Source organism: Silurus meridionalis, chromosome 2 (assembly GCF_014805685.1).
Source record: "Silurus meridionalis isolate SWU-2019-XX chromosome 2, ASM1480568v1, whole genome shotgun sequence".
NCBI lineage: Eukaryota > Metazoa > Chordata > Actinopteri > Siluriformes > Siluridae > Silurus > Silurus meridionalis.
Window position 1 is genome coordinate 33,415,158 of NC_060885.1, and position 27,905 is coordinate 33,443,062.

A 27,905-nucleotide genomic window follows, 5' to 3' on the forward strand; every position below is an offset into this window, starting at 1 on the left:
TTCTTGTAGGATTTCTAAAGATCCTACATTTTTTATTTGAGCACCTTCAGGATGTTTGCTTTTCGGCAGCAGCTCTCGGTAGTTGCTCCTTTGGCGAAAGGATCTGCTTGTTTTTATGTCTGACTTTATTTTTTGGTCATGTACACACACAGTATGTGAACCTCAGTGTCTGGCTCAAGTGCATTTTTTAGTTTCTGGTTGCTTTTTGTTTGTAGTTTTCTGTTCATGTACATGGCGTGGCTCTATTAATATTAATAATAATAATAATAATGAAAAAAACCTTGTTGACTGAAGGACTGTCTGTTGCGAGGATTTTTCTTCGCCAGGATCATGCGCTTCAGTTTGTCACAAAACTTTCCTTGTGAGTGAAACAGGGCAGACAAGTGCTCTCATTACCTCGCATTCTCTTCTGAATAGTGATGTGCTCTGTGTGTGCTGATATGGGGATGCAGGCTTGTGTTTATTCTTGTCAGGTGATTAAAAAAAGCACCACTGTTCCTAATCAAGGCCATAAAAATATGAACGTGTATACGATCTTTCCTGAAGATACTGAGCTTAAATATACATCCAAACATATCTACCATTGTCTCCAACCTTATAGCTATAAAATATAAATAGATTCAGCTATAGGTCAGTTAAATATCCATTACAAAACATAAACACAGCGTGAATACTTCCCTGTTCAATAGGTCACACTGATAAACATCCTATTTTGAAAAACATATTATAATCATGCAATCAAAACCTCGAGTGCACGCTCTAAGACTGGAAGAAAGCCACCGAACTGGCATAGTTACCTTGCGGTGGGCAAGACACGAGACCCGTGATTCACTCCAGAGGCTAATTATAGTTGAACATTACCCTCCATAAAGCACCACCAACTGCCTCTCCAAATCACTGGCTGTCTCTGTGCCCCATTACACCACTGAACTTACGGCTCATAAGTCAGCATAAAGAACTTTTTTTTTACCATATTAGCAAACTTTTCCTGAGAGACAATGCAGTGACGGAGGAAAACACTTTGATGTTCCCCATGTTTGAATCATAAAGAAGGCTGAGGACACCATATCAGCTTCAAACAGGAATGTAAGCCATGTCCACACTAATACGTTTTCGTTTTGGCCTCACGTCTACACCGAGATGCCGTTTAAAGTCAACGAAAACGTCGGTTTTTGGGAAACGATTGAAAACGAAAGCATTGACAGGAAGCGTTTTTTCAAATTCTTCTGTTGTAGTTTTTATTCCCTGAACAATCGCTTCAACCAGACACTTCCACATGGAGAACCACTGCTTACACTTTAGAGTCTGTTGAGAAGAAGTTCCAGGAGATCAAAAGCAGCAACCACGATACACTAGAAGCCAATGAGACTTTTTCCGATTCTGATGTTTTAGAAGAACATAAAAAAAAAGCTCTATCATGATTTTTATGTATCGCATTCCTGCACTACAATCGGCTGATTGAATTGGACGATTGTCTGAATGAGAAGGTGTGCAGATGTTTCCATAGACAAACGTGGTTCTTCAGGCAGATCTTTAATTTTCTACACGGCAGCCGCTTTTTGGATTTTTTTATAAATGAAAGATTTTATTTTATCATTGCGATCTGATTGTGCAGACAAAAAAACAGAACAGAACCTCATGCATCTTCTTCTTTTATTTATTTTCTTTGGAAAATGCTTCACATGACCGCCATTATAAACAGCTGGAACGTTCTCTTCAATTGTGTGTGTTTTGATAGAACATCTTGTGTACTGAATTTGACACCGGAGCTCACATTACCAAAATTGTTTACAACGAAATGAAGAGAAATAAAGAGAAAATAAAACTAAAGCCACTGTTTCCACTGTATCTACACTGCATTAATGAGGAGTACTGAGGAATTGAAAGATACTGGCATGCAGAATTAGACAAAACATTTAAAGAATTACCCTAAACTAGGAGACTAATAGTGGCCTGGAAGCCAAAACCAGCCTTTTTATCATAAAGTACAAATAATGAAAGTGTCAGAGTATAGAAGCTTGTATTTTTTGAGTTTAGATCTCACACATAACCACAAGACACCAAAAACCTTCATTTTAAATCAGCTTTATTTATATAGTAGTTTCATCAAATTTTTTTTGATGAGGAAAAAAACATTGAGAGGAACCAGACTCAAAATATTCATAACACTGAATTCATTCATTCCATCATTATTGTTTTCATTCCAATGCAAAACTTTTCATGCCAATATTTCATCCTGTAGCCGTTGTACCAGAACTGTTCATATTTATTACAGAAATGGTTTCTAATTGGAACCTCATGGATCTTAAGGTTGTACATGTGGCGCCGTTCTTAGCAGCAGCAAATGGTTTCTAATCAGGATGGATCAAGCAGATCTTGAAATCAGAAGGAGCACAGGATCACCCGTGTAGTTTCCCAAATAGAGAGTGGGACAGAGAGAGTTTTGAGTTCAACACAAGCGGAAAACCGTTTCCAAAGCAGCCTTGATTGCGTCTTTGTTTTTGTGGAGCGACAGATTGAGAATAGGGGAAGTTCTCGTCAGATCTGTGGCTCAGTTCCATGTGTTATATTACTGCTGTAGTGCAAGTTTTTTCAGGTCCATCTGTGACTGGATCGGATGGAGTCATTTGTAAATACCAATTTTCGGCCCGATCGAGAGCACGAGCATTTTGCTGTCACGTGTACGTAGTGTAGTTGAATACAAATACGATACCGTGAATATAATATAATATCGGGTTAATGAAATCTGTTCTTTTGTTCCTCTAAGAGTCAAACCATCTCCAGCTGAAAGGCTAAGCCAATGTGAACTATTGATGAGTCGATCGTGAGCAATTCTTCATTTTGAACCAGGCTTTAATGCGACTCAAGAGAACGAGTCGTCTCAAAGAGTGATTCGTTCATTTTCCACTGGAAGCGCACGAGCAAAATCTCTGTAGGTTTTGTACAGGAAACAGAATTGTGTACATAAATACACTAAACGTACTTTTTTCTGACTCCCATATATGCTTTGCAGTTATATATACATATATTAATGATTGGAACTATAGTTGTTGTATGTAGACGTGTTGGGGAAATGAAAATGAACTAAATGAGTCAAAAAAGCTTCGTTTATTTTGATAAAATGATCTGATTTTCCCATCACTAATGTAAACTGCATGTGTGCGCGCCTTCCCTTTTTCTCAGTCCCACCCTCTTTGCAATGCAAATCTCACCCATGTCCAGGCCTGAACACCAGGAGACTTGCCCGAATGCAACGTTCCCACCTGTTGGACGTCATTCGAACTACAGCCCAGAACTTTATTTTTAATATATTAACAATCCACATTTTTACAGCAACTCAAATTTGACTTCTCTAAATGCTAAAACATTCCACAGTGCACGTGTGAAGCCAAAACAAATCCAGGAAAGAGAGTAGAGGAAGTGTTAATGGATTTTTTAGATGTCATGCTTGGACGTTTACTGCCTCGTTAGCGAAATCGGTTTTATCATTCGCTTCTAATCAGATCTGACGTGCTAACTGTCACATAGTCACCTTTAAACCTGCTCTCAGGTGGTAGCCTGGAATTTATTGCACCTGTTTTAGAGGTTGACATGAAGTTAATGAGTGTGATTTAAGCTGGAAATATACCAGGGTTGTATATAAATAAATACAAAAAATAATAATAAAAGGAAATTATGTTTTAGTCCTCAAGGGGGCAGAATTTCCCCAGGATTTTAGAAGGGTATTTTTAGAAATGAACATCTGTGTCCAAAAAGTCCCTCGACTACTATGTATAATCATGTAAATCTTTTAAAATCTATTTTGATATTCGGTTTCGGTATTACATTCAGCATGTGAGTAATTACGCTACATTTTAGAGCACACAGATGAAATTTATATTAATCCTGTTAATGTTGTTTAAATGAAATAATTCATGCCAAAATGCCTCGCCATCATCATCATCATCATCCTCGTGCCCTGACTTCAAATCACAGATGTGCACTTCACACGGAATGTACGATTCCCCTGATAACATCATCACAAAGCAATGTGATGAGTTGAACAAGTCTTGCATGCATTGAAAGGAAAATGCAGTGCAATGAAAATCCAGTTCTCCTTTTCTGAGCAGATTTTGAAAAGGTCCACACCAGGACCAGGCAGCAGGTCATGCTGACGCCTTTCACACCCTCCTTTACCAGAAAGTAAACATCCTCCATGCGCTGAAGCCTCTCGCTCGCTCAGGCAGTCACGCTGTGACGCTGGAAAACCTGACCAAACTCGTTCATTCAAGAAGGGAGTATTCTCCTCTTTAGAGGCATTTCAGCAGTTTAGGAGTCACTCCCTCAGCCACACACACACACACACACACACACACGTTCTCCACAGCAGGAATATAAGCCATGCACAGCTGGAAGTAGCAGAGTTGCCTGGCACCATGCTGAACCTTCTGAAGAGCGAGCGGGAGATCAGGGCTCACCTGGTGATGCTCATGTGCTGCATGGGTCAGTAGCTCTTCTCCACTTCCTTCTTTACATCGCCTCGTTACTGTCTGACGGACCTGCTCATTAGCCAGCGACTTCCTGCTTTCGCTTTGCAGAAGGAGTTCGGGGGGAAAAAAGGGAAAGGTCGTGTTTGTCTGAGATAACGAGTCAAAAGTCCAGGGCGTCTTTTTTAGCAAAACAGCATGTTGGGAAAACTGTGTAGGATTCAGATGCACTGTAGTGTGTGTAGTGTGACGTGAACGTTCTTTCTGCTGACAGGTCGACATCGCACTGTTGTCATTGTTGTCTTTCTCGCACGAGCACGTGGAAATACTCCTGTCACGTGGTCTAATCAGTGTATGAATGATGATACGTTTGTCAGGCAGATTTCTGCTTCTGGCTCTTTTACTGTTTCAGGATTGATGTGTCTGAATCAGAAGTGTAGGACAAAGACGTCCAGATTTTGGATTGGATTCGCAGTTTATTTATATTAATGCCAATTCAGCTTCAGAAGCATTGAGAGGACCCGGTCACCACTATTATTAATTCATATCAAGCTTTGACGCTGAATAATCCAATATTAGTACTGGTTATGATGAAATCTCTGTGTTTGCATCTCCTGAATAAACCAGGACACTCGTGTTTCTGTGTGTGAGGCATGGGTGTGGAGACAGACTGTCCCCCTGGTTACTGGAAAGGAGAAAACACTGTGGTCAGGAGCAGTATGTAATGGAGCCAGTGCCTCATGGAGATCATTTAATATAGCTTTCTATAAATGTCCTTCCTTTTAGAAGATGTGAATCACACAGCAGGGAAAATGTGCTCCTGAGCTTCGTTCTTGGTAGTGTGTGAGAAGGAAAAAGTTGAGAAAATACTGGTGTCATTGGGTTTGTGTGAGAATATAAATAAAGCAGCACCATGCAGAAAGAGGGGGAACTCCAGGATATGGGACGCTTCTGGATTTAGTGTGCCACTGTAATTCCAGTTTGACTAAACCATGTGATTACAGTGCAGAAACACAGATGTACAGCATATAAGTGTGTAAAAGTTTAGCGCAAACTCGTGCTAACGTATTGTTTTTTTTGCAGATGAAAGAGACAGAGTGCAGAAAAAGACGTTTACAAAATGGATCAACCAGCATCTCCTCAAGGTGGGTCTTTATCTTCTCAAGGTGGGTTTTGTAGGATGAATGTTATGAGAAAACGAAAGGAGGAAAAGAAATGGTAGGATAACAAGCCAACGTGTCAGTTTCATTCAGTATGATTACAATGTGTTCTTGCGGCTATCGGCAAAAAAATCCATACCAATTTTCGGCTTCGGGTTCGCTGTCATTACAAGAGCGGCCTCTAAAGGCGAAACACGTGCTGTTTGTTTTTACACGCGAGACTGCACCCTGCACGGAAAGCGCTATATTATATTTATTATTTATTAATTATATGATTGTATATCTTAATGAATATATTATATATATATATATATATATATATATATATATATATATATATATATATATATATATTCTTATGATAAAATTTGCCTCCTGTTGCTCTTGTTCCTCATGTGATGTGGATGTTACAAACTTATGTGGTTGGAGTCTCATTTGAGTACTGAAAGAGCAGGAAGAGATAAAAATACATTGTGTTATGATCTTTTTATAGCAAACCCAACTTCTGTAATTTCATTTATTCATTCATTCGTCTTTAATAACTGTTTTATTTGTGATGAATCAGGATCTTATCCCGAAGATATGGCAATGAAAGGATTAAAGCTTCGATTGGAACCATATACACACACACACACACACACACACACACACACACTCTGTTTCAGCACTTTATAGGAGTCAGTCCAACTACAGGCAGGAAGGAAGAGATAATAATTGCAGAAGACATCCTGGTATTATTTTCATGATGATGAAAAGGTCGTGACTTAAACACCTTTGGTGGTTACACAGGATCTCGTCTGAAACACTGCAAAAATTCGATCCTTAACGAGGCTTCAGGTAAATTCATCTTCACTCGTGACGAGGATGGACAGGATTAGAAACGAGGACGTTTTGGAGACAAGGTGAGGGAGGTGAGATTGAGATGGTTTGGACATGTGCTGAGGAGGGACATGGGGTATATCAGTAGGAGAATGCTGAGGATGGAGACACCAGGAAGGAGGAAAAGAGGAAGACCAAGGAGGAGGTTTGTGGTGAGGGAGAACAAGCAGGTGGTTGGTTTGAAAGAGGCAGATGTAGAGGACAGAGTGATTTGGAGACGGATGATCCGCTGTGACGCCCCCTAATGGGAGCAGCCGAAAGAAGAAAGAAATTGCAGACTATTACACAGCGTTGTATCAGACTATAGCACTAGAGGCAGAACACATTAAATTGCACCGGTTATTATATTTGGCATAATTTAGTCGTGTGATATGTCTAAAGTGGTACCAGCCTGCTTGTAATGAATACCTTTTCCAAATAGGAAGGCGTGGTTCACCCCAAAAACAAAACACTTTAAGCTGGTTTGCCAGCATTTTGCACTGAATAAGGTCCAATTATCTGCTGGGCCTGAGCATGTACCGACTCTGACTAATAGCTTTACAGATTCCTGCTCAGATCTAGAACAAGCGAGGACTTGTTGGACATCCTTCAGAATGAACACTTACTCCAAAATTCACAGGACAATGAGAAATTGGCATTGTTTATTTTACATCTTAGTCAGGATTTTCAGAAGAAAGTTCGACTCCGGATTGTGTATTAAGCATTGTGTAATAAATTCTGTGCCAAAAATAGATATTTGTTACTTTTTGTTACTTTCTGTTTAAACTGAAGCAATATATTTAACGTCACACACCAGATGATTATTATCTGACAGAGAAGGAAAATGTCTAGCCGACCAAACCCGCTTTAGAAGCAGGGGTCACCTTTAAAAGATCAGACGAGAGACAGGAAGACAGGAAATGCAGAGAAACGGTGTGTGTAGAGATGCTCAGACGAGCTTTCAGCTTTATTAATCTCTCATTAAAGATCACTGAGTAGCTGTATTATGCATTTAACTGTATTGAACAATACATTGGATTGATTTTTATGCTTGTAAATGTCACTGAATGAGAACTTTGAAAATAAAACCACATCAGTGAACGTTAAATTAAAATAAAAATTGTTTTTCTATTATTGCTGAATCCTAAAATAAAGTAGGATTTAAACAAATCATCAACATCCATTTTTATGCAAAACAGTGAAACGTTTCTCGCAATTATGTGCTTTTTCTCTAAATGTTGCCACTTTAATTATCATATTGCTAACATTATTTTTTTTTATTATTATAATATATTGTATTTTATTATATAACAATAATATCATTATTATATAATAATAATAATATTATATAATAATAATATTAATAATAATATTATATAATAGTTTTATTATTATTATATTAAAATATTCTGACTTTATTCTTGTAATCTTAAATTATTTTTTTAATATAACGGCATTAAATGCCGTCATAGATTACAGTCATGTTTTCTATTCATTTGTTTGTTTGTTTATTTAAATATTATAAGATCATAAAAAAGAGAATTTATGACAACTTTAATTTATTCAAATTATTTAATTTATTATGTTTGGTAAATTGCAACATTATCCCACAGCCCCTCAGTCAAAGTTAGATCTAAAACATAAAAGAAATGAATGACGGTGACAGATTTTTCTATGGAATCTTTCTATCCAATATTTTGACTGAAACATCATTGCGAGGTTTCTCAAAAATATACAAAGCCGTTATTTCCTTCAATCCAAAAAGCATTTGAGCCGAGGAAAATAAACGCAAGCGTGAATGTGCAACAAAAAAATAGCTTCATTCGTCATGGTGCATTTCTACTTATACTAAAACTCTACTAATACTTAGACTTGCTTTCATAATACTGACCGCAAAAATACCGGTTCGGGTCGACCCATAGGATGCATTTTTAACCACAAATAATACTACTAACTACTAATGCGTACAGCGTTCAACCTCCGACGATTTACATTTAACTGAGAACAAATTGCTGCCTTCAGGCTGAGTGGAATCTCCTTCTGTGTGTTGCCAGCAGCAGAAACGTGCAGATGAACAGAAATGCAGTTTATCTGGATGTCATGCTGTCAGGAAACAATCATTTATCAGTGTGATAATCAGACAGAGGGTACATAAATCTGTCTGATGAAGTGTGTGATTTTCTTTTTTACTGGAGTTTGGACTATAAATCATTTAGTGCTTTTTAAACATAATTTAAGCAATGAGGAAGAAATGAGGCTGTATGTTGTGGGAAATGCAGTATGGAGATTTAATGTGAATGTAGCTGCTTTGTTATAGAAGCTTGAGGTCTTGTATAGCAAAGGAACCAGGAGGCAGTGGGTGTTTCAGCTGTAATAACTAGGAGGCAGTGTGTCTGGGTTAAAGTGGGTCAGTGAGGCAGAATGCTGAGTGGCCGACTTAGAAATCTGTAGAGGCAGATTGAAAGGGCCTGAAGATAAGATTTCCCTCATTAGTTGTTAGTAAAAAAGCCAAACTGGATTGAAAGTGAATAAATGAACAGTACTATATTTATTATGTATCATTAAAGAGTCATTCTAATGCATTCTAATATACACAATATGGACAAAAGTGGGTGGACACCAAAACATAAGATTGCTAGGTGCTTTTTTTAAATAACTATATAATAACTAGAGGTCAACTGATACCTTACCGATACCAATATCTAGTCTGGTTGATGAATTGATTTTTTAAATTGGATACTGGATAAAAACAAATGACAATCCATGTAAAATAGTACTGATTCATGAAAAAGTGCTAAATTAAATAAATATGAATATATTAAATAATGAATATAATTATATAATCGAAAAAACAAACAGCACACGGCATTATTGACTCACCTCTAGAGGCCGCTCTCGTAATGACAGCAGACCGGAGCCCGGAAAAACTATCGGTACGGATTTTTGCCGATAGTCGATCGCCCTCAAATAATGACCTCCACTCTTCTGTTATAATAAGCTCTACTCGTTCTCTCTTCTAACACAGAACAACAATATTAAGTAAGACAAACAGGACTAAACAAAAGTAATGGCACCCATATCTGACTTATATATTACATTACATTTATAGCATTGATGCATTTATACAACTAACAATTGAGGGTTCAAGTCCAACGTCTTAATGAACCGAACCAATACTTCCTTATACTTAAATGTTTCCTCTGCATTGCTGTTTAGTCGTCATTTACATTTTGTTTTTTCATTTTCAAGTGAAATTTGGTTCAAATAAGTTTATTTATTTATTTATTTATTTATTTAGATATGTAAAAAAAAAAGATCTGCTTAATGTTTATATTATGATAATAAACACCTGCGGTTGTGTAGATAGTAAAACTCTCGTTTGTCCAGGTACGAAAGCACGTCAACGACCTGTATGAGGATTTGCGAGATGGACATAACCTGATCTCGTTGTTGGAAGTCCTGTCTGGTGACAAATTGGTGAGTTGAGTTTTTTGCTCTCTTTTTGACGTGTGTATTTGCTCCCGCTTTGGATTTGAGATTCGTGTAATCGTGTTATTTAGCACTTTCTTGTGGTAACCTCACAATGTTGTAAGGGCCAGCTCAGAACCTTCTGGAGTAGCTTCACAGCAGTCCACATTCCTTGTGTGTCACTAAATAATAAATAGCACGACTAACTCAGATGCATGAACGTGTTGTGCGTAACTTAGCTGTGCAGAGTCTAAAACAGTTCACCTACAGACTGCTCTCAGACTGTAACCTGTGTGTAGGCTTATCTGCAGACTTTGTTTGTAATTTTATCTGCTGATTGCGCTAATGTTTTGCAAGATTTAGCACGTTTGCATGCTTTAGTGATTAATGCTCCTTTTTCATTCACAAGCCAGTTGTACAGATTGTCATTAGAACCATTTTAATGGTAACTGGGTGTAGATCTTACACGGTTCAGGAGAGAATGAGATCTAACAATTAACTCACACACAAGGCAACATGCTAGACCTCTGTTTATTCATTTTTATCAATGATACTTTAATCAGGCAAAAGTTTGTGGACACCTGACCTTTTTGAACAACCCATTCCACATTGAGTCCCCATTCGCTGTTATAATAAGCTCAACTCTTCTGGTAAGATGTTCCAGTAGATTTTGTGGAGATTTGTGTGAGATTCTTTCAGCCACAAGAGTGTTAGTAAAGTTAGGTACTGATGTAGGTGAGGCGAGGAGACCTGGTATCTTCCAGTCTAACCCATGTAAAGCATATCTTAATGACGCTGGCTTTGTGCACAGGGGCATTGTCATGTTGGAACAGGCTTAAAGGGAAAATTTTGTGATACTGAAACCAAAGATGTTCCAAATTTTGTGGAAACAGTTTGGGGAAGAAGCTCATACTGCTGGAAAAGTCAGGTGTCCCAATACTCAATTAATCAATTAACAAATCAAACAATCAATCAATCAATCAATCTTACTATCATAGCAGTATGCAACATGGCCTAGCCAATCAGCAAGGCCATGATGTTGTATTGGTTTCAAAGTCATTCTCTAAGTTACAGCTATAAACCAGCTAGACACCAGCATATATATATATACAGATATACAGATGGTTTGTAGCTGTAACATAGATTGGTTGATGGGTTGGTTGGTTGAGTATTGGGAATTTGGGATATATATATATATATACAGATGGTCCCTAAATTACGAGGGTTTGACGTACGATTGTAAAAATATGTTAAATTTTGCGTGGTCAGGAAAGGTAGCAGCGTATGCTCCGCCCTTTACTCGCGAACTGGCGCATCTTCCACATACATACATACACACATACTGCATAGTTTATACAGTACGGTACTGTTATCGTTTCTCCATACTGATCACCAATCTTTAATACTCCTGGATAGGCTAGGCCTACGATATTTTCACATCATGATTTGGTCATAAGGACGCATCTTCATTGTACGTTAGTGACTACCTTTGTGTATATATATTTATATGTACAGGTAGTGTTTAGTGGATAAACACAGGTGCATGCTGCTGAAGGATTTTCAACCTTGACACAAAAACCACTGGTGAGATAAATCAGTGTTGAGAAAAATAATAACGGTGTCAACGATAACAGATGGAAATGCATTGAATTCAGTGTTTCTGAGTGAAGTTTGAAGTACTGGCCTTGTCTGAGAAAGCAACTGACGCCTTTCTTTTGTTTACCGCTGTTTCTGTTTTCTCTTTTCTTTCTTTCTCTGTTGTATATATCTCTCTCTCATTCTGTTCATCTCCCTTTATTCGTCTGATCTTCTTGATCTCATCTATCCCCGTCTGTCTGTCTGTCTGTCTGTCTCTGTTTTTCTGTCTGTCTCTTGTTTTTGCTTGTTCTCTCATGGTTAAGCCAAGGGAGCGCAATTTTCTGAAGACGTTACGGTTGGTGAGTTCAGCCGAAGCATGCACGGTTGAGCAGCATGGCCGTGTGCAGGAGGATGATGGTGATGATGATGATGAGGATAAGGGGGTAGGTTTGGTCGCATGACCTCCTCCCCCTCTTTAACGCAACTAACGAAGATGTGTGCAGTGACTGTTAAATTAAAGCCAGCGAGCTCGTCCTCTCGATGGTGGACTGTAGGAGTGAAATTAAGACTTTTTTTAATTCAGGGATCCTGTTTGGTATGAAAAGAGCCTCGGCCATTGATGGGGTTGCCATGGAGTGCTTCAGATTGCGTCTTGTAACGCTCATGAACTAAAAGACCTGACTGCAATTCCTGGCGCTTCACTTATAACCAGTCGTTCAAAGCAACTCAATGCGCTGTGGAATTACGTCATTGTCTTCAGTTCTTGCATCCAAATGCAACATCTGTTTGTGTCCATTTGTCATTATTGTCATTATGTTTTATTTATCGCTTTGTAAAGCAAGATAATTTACTGACTATTTACACTCACTAGAGATGATCTCCGCTACTTCCTTTCATGATAAACATGTCTCAAGGTACATATTTATTGAGTATAGAAGTCATATATTGCATGGGGAAAAAAGTTGAAAGAAATTCTGAACATCATGCAGTGATCGGGGCCTGTAGAAATATCTGATCATGCCGTCCAAACCACAGATGTTTCGATGTGTTTAGATTTGACTCTGCATAGATTTCAAAGGTTTATCATTCCAGATGTTGGTGAAATTGCTGAGGCTGTCACTTGCTAGTATGAATGCAAGGTTCGATTTTCTTTACAATTGAGTTGCTGTGATTTCTATAAACCACTTTGTCTTTCTGTGGATTTGAAATTGGACCAAATTCTGCAGCAATCCCACATCTTTTATTTCCGTATTCATTTTCTTCATGGTCGTCATCACATCTCATTATAGCTTCACTTAATGCCACATCATTGAGATCATTAATTAATAATTTATACTTTCAGAAAGTACTCAAACTCTCTTTACTTTTAATGTTGTTATCTTGCAGTCTCATATCTATACTCTATACTCAGTCCCCCTTACTGATAAAGTGAAAACAGAATTCTAGAAATGTCTGTAAATGTATATATAAAAAACCCTTAAAATATCATGTCCATAAGTATTCAGACGCTTTACTCAATACCTAGTTGAAGCCACTTTGGCAACAATTAAAAGTCTTTCTGGGTTTGGGGCAACAAGCTTTACACACCTGGATTGGAGAATTTTCTACCAGTCTTCATGGCAAATCCTCTTAAGCTGGAGCAGGTTGGATGGGAAGCTTCAGGTGACAATTACTTTCAGGTCTCTCTAGAGATGTTCAATCAGGTTCAGGTCAGGGGTCTGCCTGGGCCACTCCAGGACCTTGTCTTAGCTGTGTGATTAGGGTTGTTGTCATGTAGGAAGGTGAACCTTTAGCCCAGAGGTCCTGAGTGGAACAGGTTATTAAGGATATCTCTGCACTTTGCTCCAGTTGCCAAGTCCCTGCAGAAAAACACCCCCACAGCACAATGCTGCCACCCCCATGCTTCACTTTTGGGATGGTTTTGGGCAGGTGATGAGCAGTGCCTGATTTCCTCCAGACATAACGTTTTTGAATTTGAGGCCAAGCAGTTCAATCTTGGTTTCATCATAAACGAAGATTGTTGCATCAGACCCCAAAAAGACTCGAAGCTGTAATTGTTGCCAAAGGTGCTTCAACTAAGTGCTGAATAAAGGGTCTGAATACTTATATACATGTGGGATTTCAGTATTTTCTTTTCACAGATTTACATACGTTTCTAGAATTCTGTTTTTACATGGCCATTATGGGATCCTGAGTGTAGATCTAAAAGAATTTAAATGGGTTTAAACGATTAAAGAACGCTATCAGACTGCAACATAACAACAATGAGAACAAATAAAGGGGATTTGAATACTTAAAAATTATTATTTTTTTTTTTATCTAACAGTTTTTGCACCTTTTTATTTTTAACCAGACATGAATTTTGACAGTAACTGAGAATAGACATCGTGCATGAAAGACAAGGCGGAGGAGGCGTTTTAAATTTGCTCCATCAGACTTTATAAAATGATTCTGTCCCACGTTTTTAGCTCCGCAAACTGCTGCACGTAAACACCTCGTAATTACTGACACATTTTCCATATTGAGCCTATGATCTTCCTCGACGATTATTAGAACATTGGTTACCTCGGAGAAATGCTGCCATTGCAAAGTGTGTTGGACTTCCTGTTAGAACACACGTCCCTCTTCCTTTGTCTTCTCGACCGTGTGCAGTAAATGATTTTTGCTTCGCTGCCTTATGCTTTAGCGCCGATATGCTCCGGTCGGTCCGCCTCTGGCTGTCTGCTCCTCCATCACACGCTCTGTTTGTCCTATAACTCAAATTTCAGACATCACAGAGTCTCTTCATTGTTCTTCACAAGCAGCTACATGTCTCAGGTTTTAAGCGAGTGTGTGAGCTGGTTTGCATTTTAGTTCTCGAATGCATATTTGGGATGCATCGATATTGATATTGAGTATTGGTCTTAAACTGTGCGTATTTCGAGATTAAAGATAACAATCCAATCAGAGCTGCGTTACTGTGAAAATATCAAAAGGTGACATTTATACGTTACAAGAAACCTGATCAAATATCTAATGGTGTCTTTAAAAGCTTAAGGGAGACCTATCTGAGCGTGCAGATTGCAGGATTGCAGTGTGGTCATGCTTAACGTTCTATGAGAACATTTCATTTTGGCGAGCACTGAGCACTGTTAATTAATTTTTGTTCAATCAAACAAAGCAACCACCAACATGCTTCATCTCTTTTACAGATGCCATAACTTCTTAAACCTGAAACCCATCATGACGAGTTTGTTGCTAGCAGGTCTCACATTGCTAACCCATGCTTTCCCACTTCCTCAGATTAATAAATCCTCATAAGCAGGATATTTATTTTGAATCGCATGCTATCGAAATCATAGTATCGATGCATCCCTAAGGCTTTTCTAAATCACTGGCAGAGTCATTTCAGCTTCACCTGCATGGGGTTGTGTCAGTACAGAACATGTCCAAGTCTGATGGATGTCATGACCCTTGATGAAATAGGGGTCAGTGAATTTCTCTTCCCTGCAGAAAGCTCTAAAGCAGGGACATACTGCTGTTGCTGCTGAGGATGCAGTGAGTACATGCAGCTGATAAGTGACATGTTGCAGAATGATGTACACTCACCTTTTTTTCTTTCCCCTCCGTCTCTCCGTCACAGCCTCGAGAGAAAGGCCGCATGCGCTTCCACAGACTGCAGAACGTACAGATCGCACTGGACTACTTGAAAAGGCGGCAGGTAAGCCTGAACATTCCAGAGGATTCGTCCTCGAATCTCACACTGATGATCTCATTGACATGCAGACGGTTATTCACAATCGCCTCAGGCTGATGGGAAATTGGATTTGTCGCCCACGGGAATAACAAACGGAGGCGCACTTGAATTTATAGCATGCACTCCGAAGATCTCACTGTTTGCTTCCTTGTAATAAAAGCAAGGCTCATTCTTTATATTAATGTGACAGAATTGGGTCCCGAGTGTTCAGGACTTAAAGGTGTGCTGGAAAATCTGGGTTTGTTGTTGGTATTATAAATTTAATTGAACTTAAATTTCACGTTTGAATTCCAGAGAAAAGCCGTCACCACGTTGTTGTTAGTCATTTTTTATTGTTGTGGTTTACTACAGCTGGACCACATCATCTTATGATCACTAACAATGAAAGCCACTAATGAGAAAACGAATCCATTGTTCCTTGTGTAGTCTTGTGTCCTCCTTTTTTCTTTTTTGTCTTCTACTGCCCTCTTGTGGCTGGAAATAGACATTACCATAGCAAAAAATTTAAAAGCAACATTAACTACAGCAAAAATCCCAGTCTATTAAAATCAGAATTGAAATCAGCTTTATTATTAAATATGCCAGAGCAAACAAGGAATTCTGACAGTGTGCATTTACACTTACAAGCACCACACAGCAGTGTACGAGATATAAACTAATACGAATGAATATATTTAACATGATTCCAAGTTAAACCATTAAACTTTCATAGATTTTTGGACAATATTCAGTACACTGATGAGCTCTACAGCTTTTTGCTGTCGTCTTAATTGTACTACTATAGAAAGTTAAGAAGAGACGGATAGTAGATGAAAACAAAACTTAAAAACTGGTAGGTTTAAAGCTGAAATGAGAAGTTTAGAAAATTCAGACACAAATTACACTCGAGTGATAAATAATATAACAATGGTGGATTGTGATAATGATAAGCCATTGTAACTATGTTGAAAAAAAAATCATACACTTTGCTATATGATCAAGCCTCAGTATCACCAAACTGCCACTTTTGGGGCCCTTAAACGAGGCACTTAACCCTCTGTGCTCCAGGAGTGCCAGTATCATGGTTGATCCTGATTTCTAACATTGCTGGGTTATGCAAGCAAAAAAACTGTAAAGTACATGTATAAAAAAGGGAAAAAAATCACCTTTCTTTTATTTTCTTTACCTTTTTAACTAAAGCCTCTAAAGTTCTGTCCCATCACTCACTTTCCCTTCAGCACTAAATAGCGTATAGATCACATAGTCGGTATTGACTGTAGCCCATCTGCCAGTGAGCAGGGTTTTAGACCCCTGTGTGAGCACCTCTGAGATGATAAATGTGCTGGATTGTTCTCATGCAGCAGTCTATGGTGGGCTTTAAATCAGTGGACTGAGCAGAGGGAGTGGGCAAGAACCCATAAATCGGTATGTAGTGTGTGACGAATCACTTCCCTCTCCATGTTGCGGTGCGGGAATGTTACTGTAAACCAGCACAACATATAGGAATTTCCCTTCCTGATTAGTGCTAATGTTATAATTAACCATGACAAATGCACAACAGGAAGATACAGAACATATAATCCACATATGTTCTCTCTCAGAGCTTTCTGAGAACCGAGTTCGAGTAGGAATCAGACACCAGGGACCTCTTATACTGAAATAATACCCAAATTTAATTCCTTTTATACCACAGCGATGTGTCAAGTATTTCGTTCTCTGTCTATAAGCATGTGGCCCATCATTGTACTGAGAAACAGGGTTTTAATGAATGTGCCTGAAAAGCTGACTTCCATTATGAGAATGTGAATTTACCTTTTAATATTTTTCATAAATTTATAACAGCATGCAATTTCTCCATACTATTATTTTCCTTTGGAATTTATTATAAACCATCCTTTTTTAAATAGACGGCAATACAAAGTGAAGCATCAGTAGAAAATATTATCATCAATTCTTCTACTGAGCCAGCTTGTGAGACATGTTATAGCTTGCTGATTAAACTAATAGAACATACGCATTGTTCTTCAGATGACTGTATTTGAAGGCAGCAGGTGACTCAGCTGTTTGGACAGCCAGAGGCAGTTTAATACGCCACCTGGTGTCAAGACAGAGTATTAAAGAATTGCAGGAGTTTCAAAATGATAGATTGTCTGTTTTTTCCCCACAGGTGAAACTAGTAAACATCCGAAACGACGACATCACAGACGGCAACCCGAAACTGACACTGGGGTTAATATGGACCATAATTCTGCACTTTCAGGTCAGTGCATTTTTTCTTTACCTATTCTGGAATCGTTGAAATTCAGCTCTGCGTCTGTTGCTGCTTGCGTATGATGTTATAGTATGTGGCGGAACAGTTTTGAGGAATGCAGCATGAATCTTTTTTGTATGTCTGATATAAAGGAGTTTTTTTTGTTCATGTCTGTATATCAACACAATATATAGAGGTCGACCGATACATCGGTTTTGCCGATAGTTTAGGCACCGATAGTTTATTGCTTTATCTATCAGCTATCATGAAAAACTCATTTCAATAGTTTTTTTTGGTTGCGTTATACAGCACAAGAGCGACCTCTAGAGGCGAATTACTGCCATTCCGTGCTGTTTAATTATTTTAGATGTAAATTAGTTTTTTAGTTATGTGTGTTTCTTTTTGTTGCAGGTTGAATGTATATCTATTTTATTTTCCTTATTATTGATTACTATAATTAATATACTCATATTTATTTCATTTAGTGAATTTTCATGATTCAGTAGTTTTTTTATTTTTTTTTTTTGTTAAAAAGTTAAAAAAGTTCAGTACTAATTTTAGTGGAGTGTTGTTTTTTTTTTTTAATCCAGAATCCATTTAAAAAATCTATCGGTTGATTAATTGGTTATCGGCAACTACAATCCAAAATAGATCTCATAATAAATACAGTAATGACCCTGTTTTTAAAAACAGATTGGAATTGCAGTTTTAACAACATTAGTGTTACAAAAAAGCAAATGAATTTAAATATATTGCAAATGCATTTTTTTTTATTTGTGTGTATGTTTTTGTGTTATAAATAACTATTATGAATTTGTAAAGAAGTAAAATTGCATGTCACTTTTGATCATGCAGTTCATTTTATAACCACTAGAGGTCACAACAATGTAATGCATTTAATCAAGCGTGACAAGAGATGGTTCCAGGGCTAAAATTTATTTATAATGATATAAATATTAAATCTTTGGTCGGTTCTTGTGTTTTTTAATGCAGAGACATATTCAGTAACAATAATTCCTCCTTTAGTTTAAATGTAAATTATGATATAAGCATGTACGCTATAGTCTTTCAAGGTCATTGATGCAACTTTATATTTGTAAAGTGTTTTCGGCGTCTTGCTTTTTGCGGCGACGTAAGCAAACGATAAATAGCATGTAATAGTTTATATATACTCATATCAGGTCTGTGATTTCCACATGTAAGTACAGGGTTTTATGTGAGTAATAAGAGCAGGCTCCATTCTGCTATATATCACCTTCAAGTCATTGGCCTGCAGGAACATTCCATGTCAGGCTTCTCTCGATTATTGTGGTGTGCTAACACGTACGCTGAAACGTTTCATATCATCTCAGAAGTGGTAGACGCTATTTGATCGACGCTCACGCTGGATCGCTCGTGGCTATCATTAACGGAACGCTTTCCTTTTTACGTGCTCAAGTATCCAGTAATTACGCACCCTTTCTTTAGAACTCGCTTTACGTGCCTTTGAGACGTGGATTTTTTTTTCCTGAGAAGGAAAAGAGTAAGCTCTCAGCAAGGCTTGATTCAAGCTGATGATTGATGCAGTCAAACATGCATATAGGGAAGGGTCGATGTTTCTTCTGCTGGCTGTAAATGTGCCTGGTTCTATTCACGTGAATTATGGAGGATATCGAGTTCGGAACAAAATCCAGCCTCGTGCATGAAGGATTTCTGGTCTGTCTGATGACGTATTCTGGGGTTTTGCTCGAAGATTTGCACGCCATGTCGGGCGTCAAGAGGCGTGATTGGTTGTACACATTACTCTTATTATTTCATGGTTTAAAGTGGCAAAAGAAGTCAACGTCTGCACCTACAACTGATGTATTTAGAAATGCAAAAGATCTAAATAAGAAAAACGTTTAGAATATTTTATTTTGCACGCAGCGATGCTGTTTTGGGCCGTGCTGCGGATTCACGGGAAAAGAAATTATTTGATGTGAAAACACGCACGGGACGACGAATCCCTCTTTCTAACAAGTTCAGAATTGATTCTGGTTTCAGACTCATGCCAAGAGTTAAAAAAACAAATGAAACACAGCAAGATTGCTTTTGCTTGCAGTGCCACCCACACACACACACACACACACACACACACACACACACACACACACACAGCTTTTTATTGAGAGTATGATTATTTAGCATGAAGAAGGTTTGAACTGTTGCAAGATGTTTGAACATTATATTGTGTGGTACACTCCCGGTCTCAGAAGCGTTCCCATCATTCCCTTCCCGCCCCTTTACTCCTTTCCCTCGTTTTTATAAATATTCCTGCTGCTGAAGATCTTCAGGAAGATTAGCGCCCAGAACAGAGAACCACAGTCGCTTTACAGCATCTCAAACCCCCCCTAATGAACATCTCTAAAGCGCTGAAATTTCTGCAGGCTCTCGAGGCAGGTCCGAAGATGTGCAGGGATGAAAAAAATGTCCCATAAGATAGGTGTGTCAAGCGAAGTTGTTTAATAACTTTTGAGCTCATAAAGCACGTTGACAGGTAGCGTGGGGTAACGTGTGCCAAACACCTGCCCGTCAGTCTCACGCAAGCCGTTGGGCATGAGCCCCTGGTGGCTGTGGGCTTGTTGCCTCTTGATTCTGTAGATGTGGCAGCATTTTTTTAGAAAGTTCTCCTCACATTCCTGCTGTTCTCGTGATGTCCGTGTCCAGCTGGATGTGTTTCTTTTCCCAAATCGAATCGCCTTTAAATCGGTGTTTAATGTCGACCAATTGAACTAATTCCTTCGTCATTCATCTCCAAACCCTGATTTTTTTTCCGGATCTTGTCTTTGTCTGAACTGTACTTTGATCCTTTAATGAATAAAGTGTATAAGTGGTGCTTTAATCACAGTACATGCACGTGTTTCATATTACAAAAGAACTTCACAAAAGAATCCTCTGGTTTACTGAAACAAATCTGAAAGGTTTTTCAGTATGATATTCGGTGGATGTTAAACATATACGGTATATGAAATGAAAAAGACACCTGACTATAAGATTTGTGTTATAATAAGCTCAACTCTTCCAGAAAGATGTTCCAGTAGATTTCATGGAGATTTGTGTGAGATTCATTCAGCCACAGGTGTGTTAGTAAAGTCATGTAGAGCAGATCTTCATGGAGCACAGGGGTATTGTCATGCCGGAACAGGTTTAGGTCTCATCAAAAACAAAGTCAGGTGTCCCAATACTTTTGTTCACAAATACAACAAAGTATTATAATACTAAATACTATATAATAATCAGGATATAATATTTAATATGCAGATCGTTATAAATACATTAATTGGTTTTGAATTGTTCGATTATTTGGTTCACACTTTAAAGCTGTATACGGTTTTTAAAGCATGTTTACAGTGTTGTTATGGACACTGAGTGTGACTCAAATATTTTTATAGGCTTGTGTGTGTGTGTGTGTGTGTGTGTGTGTGTGTAGGATTAATACTGCTGATTTTCACAAGCCGACTTTTACTATCTGTAATTGCCACCTGTGTAATAAATGTTGTTATATAGGAGCAGGGCTGAGTGATACGACTCTACAATAACAATATCGCGATAAATCACTTCACAATATATCATGGAAACATATCAGAGATACTGTATTGTGGTAATGTTTTTGTGGTTTTTGTTTTATATATTTTTTTAATTATTACATGTATTTTAAAAGACTAAAGTGTGAGTGCTTACAATTTTTACTGATGCACCATTATACAATAATTTATTCAAATTCTGCCATAAACAGTCCCACATGCCGTAAAATGCTGTGCTGACCATAAAACATAGAATAAAGGAAAGTAATGGAATTTCCTGTATAATAAAATCGAATAGAATTGCAGTTAATTAAAAAGATCAAATAAAATTTTAAATGAAAAAAAAATGTAACTGTGTTTGAAATTAAAATTGAAACAAAAGCACAAATAGACAAGAGTCATAATAATAATAATTATAATTATAATAATATATGAAGTGAACATATGACAGTATTTTACATTTACATTTTGAGAAGCCAAACCAGATTATTACAAAATAAATATTATTATTATTATTATGATTTTTTGGGAAAGTGGTCAAGGCAGTTGGGTTACTGATCTGAAGGTTGAGGGTTCAAGCCCCAGTATCTCAGTAATGCCACTTTTGGGGCCCTTGAGCATGGCCCTTAAACATCTGTACTCTGATGCACACTACTGTATCATGGCTAAAGAAAGAATTTCACTGTGCTGTAAAATACACGTGACAAATATAAAGCCCCGTTTTTTTCTTATTTATTTGAAATAAAAATAAATAAATCATAATAAAGAAATTATTATATATTTATAAAGACTATATAAAAAAATATAATGCCTCTACCTGAACAATATAGAAATCAAAAACAGCAACAGAAATTAATTACAACGTGTCAGAAACCCGGAAATAATAATATTTAATATAATAATAAAAAATATATAATACATAAATTTTAGAACAAAAAAGAATTATTTGTTTTTTTACAAAGCAGCATTAAGATGATCTTTAATACATCTTTGATATCATGTTAAACCATTCTTTAATTTAATACCCTTCATTTTGTTATCTCGTGTCACTTATCACAATTTAAACAATTTTGAATCTCTCAGGAAGTAAAATAAAAAATTTTACACAAAGAAAAACTGTAATACGACGTAATATTTCCGATTCGTACGGTGTTGAAATCAGCAGTTTGTGTTAAACTTCCCCGCCCGAGGCTTTGTACCCCTGATGCATGACCAAAACAAAACAAAGCAAAAGAGCTTCGTCATCGTGCCTCACTCAGCCTCAGGTGATTTTGTCGAGCCAGCCATGCTGCTCTGTTATTTTTAAAGCGCTCGTGCTGGGCCACGATTTTCTCAGCCCAGTTCATGTGATCTGAGCAGCTCGCATTTTCACAGGTGGCTTCCTGCAATCAGAATCCAGAGCACTCGGTTTTCTCCCTTTACATTCTGCCCTCTAACTCTCTCAGGCTTTGTCCGTTTGCATTCAGAATATCCTGAGGAAACTTACTGCCCTTGTGTGCACTTGACAGGAAGTGGAATGATCTCAGCATGGACTGAGGGCGAGTTAGTGGCCCGTAAGCAGTGCTTTTTTTCCTCTCCATGCAACGTCGCCTTTATGGTATTTGTTTTGGACTAGCAGGGCAAAGGGAGCAGTTTCAAAGGTCACTGCGGACTCTAGTGTGTCGGCACTGAGCCGAAAGAGCTCAACGGATCAGGAGAAGGAACGTGAGCTCTGCAACGTGTCAACACAGCTCGCCTGGGACGTGAGAACTCACCAGAGAACATTGCTGAGCGTGGTGGATTAGAAACCAGTTCGATTTGAAAGTAGAAAATGGCTGCATTTTTCCAGAGTAGGGGAACACTAAAGACTTAACACTTTTTAGATTTTCCCGTCTCGGGAATTTGAAGAAGGTCAGTCGGGAATGGGAAATGTTTTCGGATGTGTCAGGGGTCATAAAGATGACCGTTATGTCGACCCATCTAAAGCTCCACTCAGCCCCATGCCCAAGGAGCTCCGAGGACGTCGGTACTTCCAGAGAAGAAAGAGCAGAAAGTCGGTTGAATTTCAACCCGGTGACATCGTTACGACCCAAAGTGAACCAGAGAAGAATGAACAAGTTTGTGATCCTGTAAACCACGGAGTTTATGTTGGAGAAGTTCCGGTGTTTATAATAAACAGAAGAACGGGGATAAGACCTCCAGAGAGAGACAGGAGCTTTCCCACTGTAGAAGAAAATATCCACAAGTTCACCAAGAGCTCAAAATGTATTGCTCCAAATGATGGGATTCTGGAAAAGAAGCTACTCCAGAGGCAGTTGAGGAGAGCAGCAAGTTTTGGAGCTGTGGAGCATTTGCTCCGTACGTTGCGAGGACATGGTTCCCGTAGGAGCAGTTCGGATCATCAGTGGGAAGACGTACGAGGGCTGTCAAGGATTATTTGCGATACTCAAGTGCGCAGGAAGCGGAGGAGGACCTACACATCTTCTGGAGGATCCATTTCCCACAATTCTCTGGACGCCTTCCAGAAAAATTCGACTTCTCGTAATGAACGTGAGGTAAAACCTGCCCGAAACAATCACAATTTGGTTTTGTGTTGAGGTTACAGTATCAGACAAGCAACCAGATTTTGACTAGGTATGATTTGAAGGTCTTTATTCCTGTATCTCCTGCCCATACTTTGATCTTTGTATTGTTGTATTGGAAATGCCGCTTTCCAAACAATATGCTTTTATAATTGTAGCACTTGTTTGATGAGATGTTTGCAAACTTTTCCTGTGTTGTGTTATTATGCAAAACAGTGTCAAAAATAAAAAAAAATAAATTTGTTGATGAGGACTCCAGTGGTCTCCAGTTGAACAGAACTCCAGAGGTAGTTTAAATCTTTATGATGAAGAACGGATATATTGATGTAATTGCTGTGGTTCGATATGAACATCAGACTCATCAATACCTCCTTGCTGTTGACTAAAGGATTTTTCATCAGGAAAATTGAAAGACGGAGAGTTTACATCTTCCTCATCTGAATCTGCACCACGCTAGTTTATGGTACAATGATCTCTGCCAGTCATCCCAGCAAGTTCCAGCAGTTTTCCAGGTGCTGTGAGGTCCACATCATGCCAGGGTTTGTCCAAGTTCAATCGAATGAGCTGTCTGTTGCCTGAAAACCAGTACAGTCCACGCATTTCTTCACCAACATCAGCGCTTGACCTCCTTAATGTTCTTCTGATTGAATGATCAAATGAGAGCCACTTACCAAAATCTGGTGGAAAAAAAGCTTCCTAAAAGAGTGAAACATCTACAAACTTTATACTTTAATGTAAAAAAATCTAAATTAAAGCTTTGAAGGTGCATCATATCGAACCACCAACAGAATGAATCAGAATGAACAAGGTTCCTCCACAAGGTTCCAGGAAGTCCTCTCTGTTACAGGGTGAGGAGCTCAGCAGTCTCAGAGTCGAGCTTGAGTGGAAATTTAAGAGAATCTCAGCAAGCAGTATATGGGGTGGTATCAAAAAGATTCGAGACTAATCACAGGGAGCACCAACCTTCTCATATCAGTGTGGTGTAACCAGACAAGGTCAGAAAGAGGTCGTTTGGATTATTTTAATGTTTTCCTGCTCCATGCCTTCTTTTTGTTCATAAATTAGGTTTGTGCCTTTTAAAGCTGCCTGTGGGAAATAGAAAACGCATTCCTTACACATTTGTATGGTTTGTTCTTCCTCTTAGTGTTCTCCACTGTGAAGAAGTTTTTTTGGATGGTAATGACCTCCGCTTTTATTGACATCTGAGGCAGATTGAAACATAGAACATAGCAGGATGCAGTTTATATACTATGCATGTTGTATCTCCTCGTTTCAAAAGGAGGAACGAAACGGAACCTACTCAAGATAATAAACTGATGTTCTTCTTAAAGTGTGCATCCTTCGGAGAGAGACAGGAATTAAATTGCTTTGGCAACATTGGAGAGAATGAATAAATGTTGATTTGGTGCTAAAACAATTGAGAGAAAACCGCATTTACTATTTGGAAGTCTTCATCAAGAGTGCAAATGTGATTATCTTCAGAGTTCGACATAATAATTGGTACTGATCCCAAAAAAAAAAGAGAAGAACCCACAATTTTCTCTGAAATAACTTGAAATATTTGAATGTGAACTGTAGCTAATTGTTGTCTATCATTGTTTATTGCATATATTTTTTTTTATCCATCTTTCCCTTTGAACCGAATATTTTGAATATTAAATCAAATGAAGAGGGCGTGGACAAAAATAATGGCGCCCTTAACCTAATATTTTGTTGCACAACCTTTAAAGGCAATCACAGCAATTTCTAGAACTCTCAATGAGACGTCTGCACAAGTCTTCAAAATGTCTGGCTCACTTTTCTTCAGCACATTGCTCCAAATGTCTCAGATTTGTCTCAGGGTTCCTCCTCCAGTCTTCAGCCTTCAACTCATTCCATAGCTGATGGACAGGATTCAGATCAGGGCTCATAGAAGTCCACTTCAGTATAGTCCAGTGTTTTATTTTTTAGTCTTTTTGGGTGCTTTTAGCTGTAGGTTTTGGCTCATTATCATGTTGGAGGAGCCATAAGTTGAGACTGAGACAGCTTTTTGTCACCGAGCAATATGTTTCACTCCAGAATAGCTTGGTAGTCTTGAGATTTCATGGTGCAAAACAGCCCTGAAACATCAATGTTCCTCCATTTCCCAGTTTCATCTTTTCTTTCAAAGCTCCATTTTTGCATTTGTGAACATGCAGATGATGAGACTTACCCAAAAGCTCCTGTTTTGCTAATCTCCCAGAAGAAAACACTTAGCTTAAAACATCATTAATATTTAAGGATTTAATTATTTTCTAGGGTCTGGGTGATACCAACATATTTGTCCGTGTCTGTTTGTGGCATAAACTCAAACCCTCAGGTACCCGAGCCTCATAAAACACTCAAGATGAAATCTGAGTTAAATCAGGTTTTTTCTTTCCCAGATTTCAGACATCCATGTCACAGGAGAGTCCGAGGACATGACAGCGAAGGAGAGGCTTCTGCTCTGGTCCCAGCAGATGACCGAGGGCTACGTAGGGGTCCGCTGTGAAAACTTCACCACTTCCTGGAAAGATGGAAGACTGTTCAACGCTATCATTCACAAATACAGGTAATATTAAATATTATATAACAATATTAAAATATGCTCTGATATAAAAAAAATCATTATGCAGCAGACATGTTGACCTCATTTGTTGTTTTTTTAAATAACTAAATACTACTTTGACTTCAGGAAACACATCAGGGTTTTACCAGGAACACTGATTCGTTATTCAGAACATTTCCCTGTCTAAATATAACGTTCATCTGCTACTTGTATCACTGTGAATCACATGATTCCTCTGTGTGTGTGTGTGTGTGTGTGTGTGTGTGTGTGTGTGTGTGTGTGTGTGTGTGTGTAATCTCCTGTGAGTTCCCCACCAGCCAATTGCAGGTGTTTTGGAGATTTATCCAAAATTGTTTAAACACAGGTTTTTAGTTTACAGATATTAAAGTCGGTTGATGCGTGTAATTAGTATAAATCTGAATATCCCTATAAATAGTAATTAAATATTAGTAAAAAAAACATTGGTGATGAAGCTTCTAAGACTTTTTAAAGTATATAAAGTCAGCCTGGGCTTTCCTTGAGCAAATCATCAGCATCTCTATGGCAATGGTCCTCATAAACTCCATTAGCAGCAATTTTGTACGAGTTGGTATCAAAAAGTTTGGAGACTCGCTCTGTTTACAAGAAAGTACCACCATCATCTTTAAAATAGTCCATCACATACTTCTCCCGGCGTTCTTCTGGAACGTCAAATGTCTCTGTCTAAGTCTAATCGAGAGTTTAACACACAACAGATGAACACAATAGGACAACCGGACAATGACAGGAACAAGGAGGAGACAGGACTTGTACTAGAACAAGGGCATTTGGAGGACAATGAAGAAACAGTGGTTGGCATGTGCAGAGAGAGAGAGAGAGAGAGAGAGAGAATTAGTGACAGAAAGCATTATAAATCTGACAGTAGTTATTTATGGAGATCTTGGCCTTATCAGAATCCTTTCTTTCTCGTCAGACCTGACCTGGTGGATATGAGCAAAGTATCAACACAGAGCAGCAGATCAAACCTGGAGCAAGCGTTCACAGTGGCTGAGCAGCTGGGTGTGGCTCGGCTGCTGGATCCAGAGGGTAAGTCTGGAGTTTTTTTTTTTACTGTAAGTCTGAGTGATTATAAATTGAGATAATTGAAAAGTTTATCTTATGCATTTATTTTGTGGAAACCTGACCATAAGATCTGTCCAATTCCTCGTTTATTTCCTGTTATAATGAGCTCCACTCTTCTGGGAAGATGTTACACTAGATTTTGTGGAGATTTGTGGAGATTCATTCTATTCTATTTTATATTATATTCTATTATATTCTATTTAATGCTACAGTATCTAAAGACGTCCTATACAGCTTGTGGAAGTCAGTATTTGAATGTGTTTTAGATGCAGCTCTTGCTCTAACTTTTCTCTCATGCTGAACAGATGTGGATGTCACAACTCCGGATGAAAAGTCCGTCATTACCTACGTCTCAACGTTATATGACGTCTTCCCTAAAGTCCCGGATGGTTTCGAGGGCATCAGTGCCAATGTGAGTAGTGAGCAGCAAGATTTCTGTTCATCAGTGTGACATCACAAAACAAAACACAAAGAAAAATCACAGATATTATGTAATATTTAATGACGAATAAATAATCAGTGTATCTGCTGCATGTCGATCGCATTATCGTTATTTCGGTTTGTAGTTGTTTTCAGGGTAACATTCTGGGACAAAACATTGACAGAGTGGAATTTAGCATGTCAACAAATTGAAATAGA

The 27,905-nt window shown here is 38.2% G+C and overlaps 1 protein-coding gene across 5 annotated transcripts in view; it reads left to right on the forward strand.

Annotated features, from left to right (window-relative positions):
- Positions 1-27,905, forward strand: part of dst (dystonin) — a 125,567-nt gene that overhangs the window by 21,747 nt on the left and 75,915 nt on the right. For all 5 annotated transcript variants that reach the window (XM_046865592.1, XM_046865588.1, XM_046865593.1 and 2 more), the window contains 7 exons: positions 5,550-5,611; positions 9,872-9,961; positions 15,153-15,230; positions 17,413-17,505; positions 26,002-26,168; positions 27,118-27,230; positions 27,572-27,678. In XM_046865592.1, the coding sequence (XP_046721548.1) occupies positions 5,550-5,611; positions 9,872-9,961; positions 15,153-15,230; positions 17,413-17,505; positions 26,002-26,168; positions 27,118-27,230; positions 27,572-27,678 (710 nt within the window). The remainder of the gene's footprint in view (positions 1-5,549; positions 5,612-9,871; positions 9,962-15,152; positions 15,231-17,412; positions 17,506-26,001; positions 26,169-27,117; positions 27,231-27,571; positions 27,679-27,905) is intronic.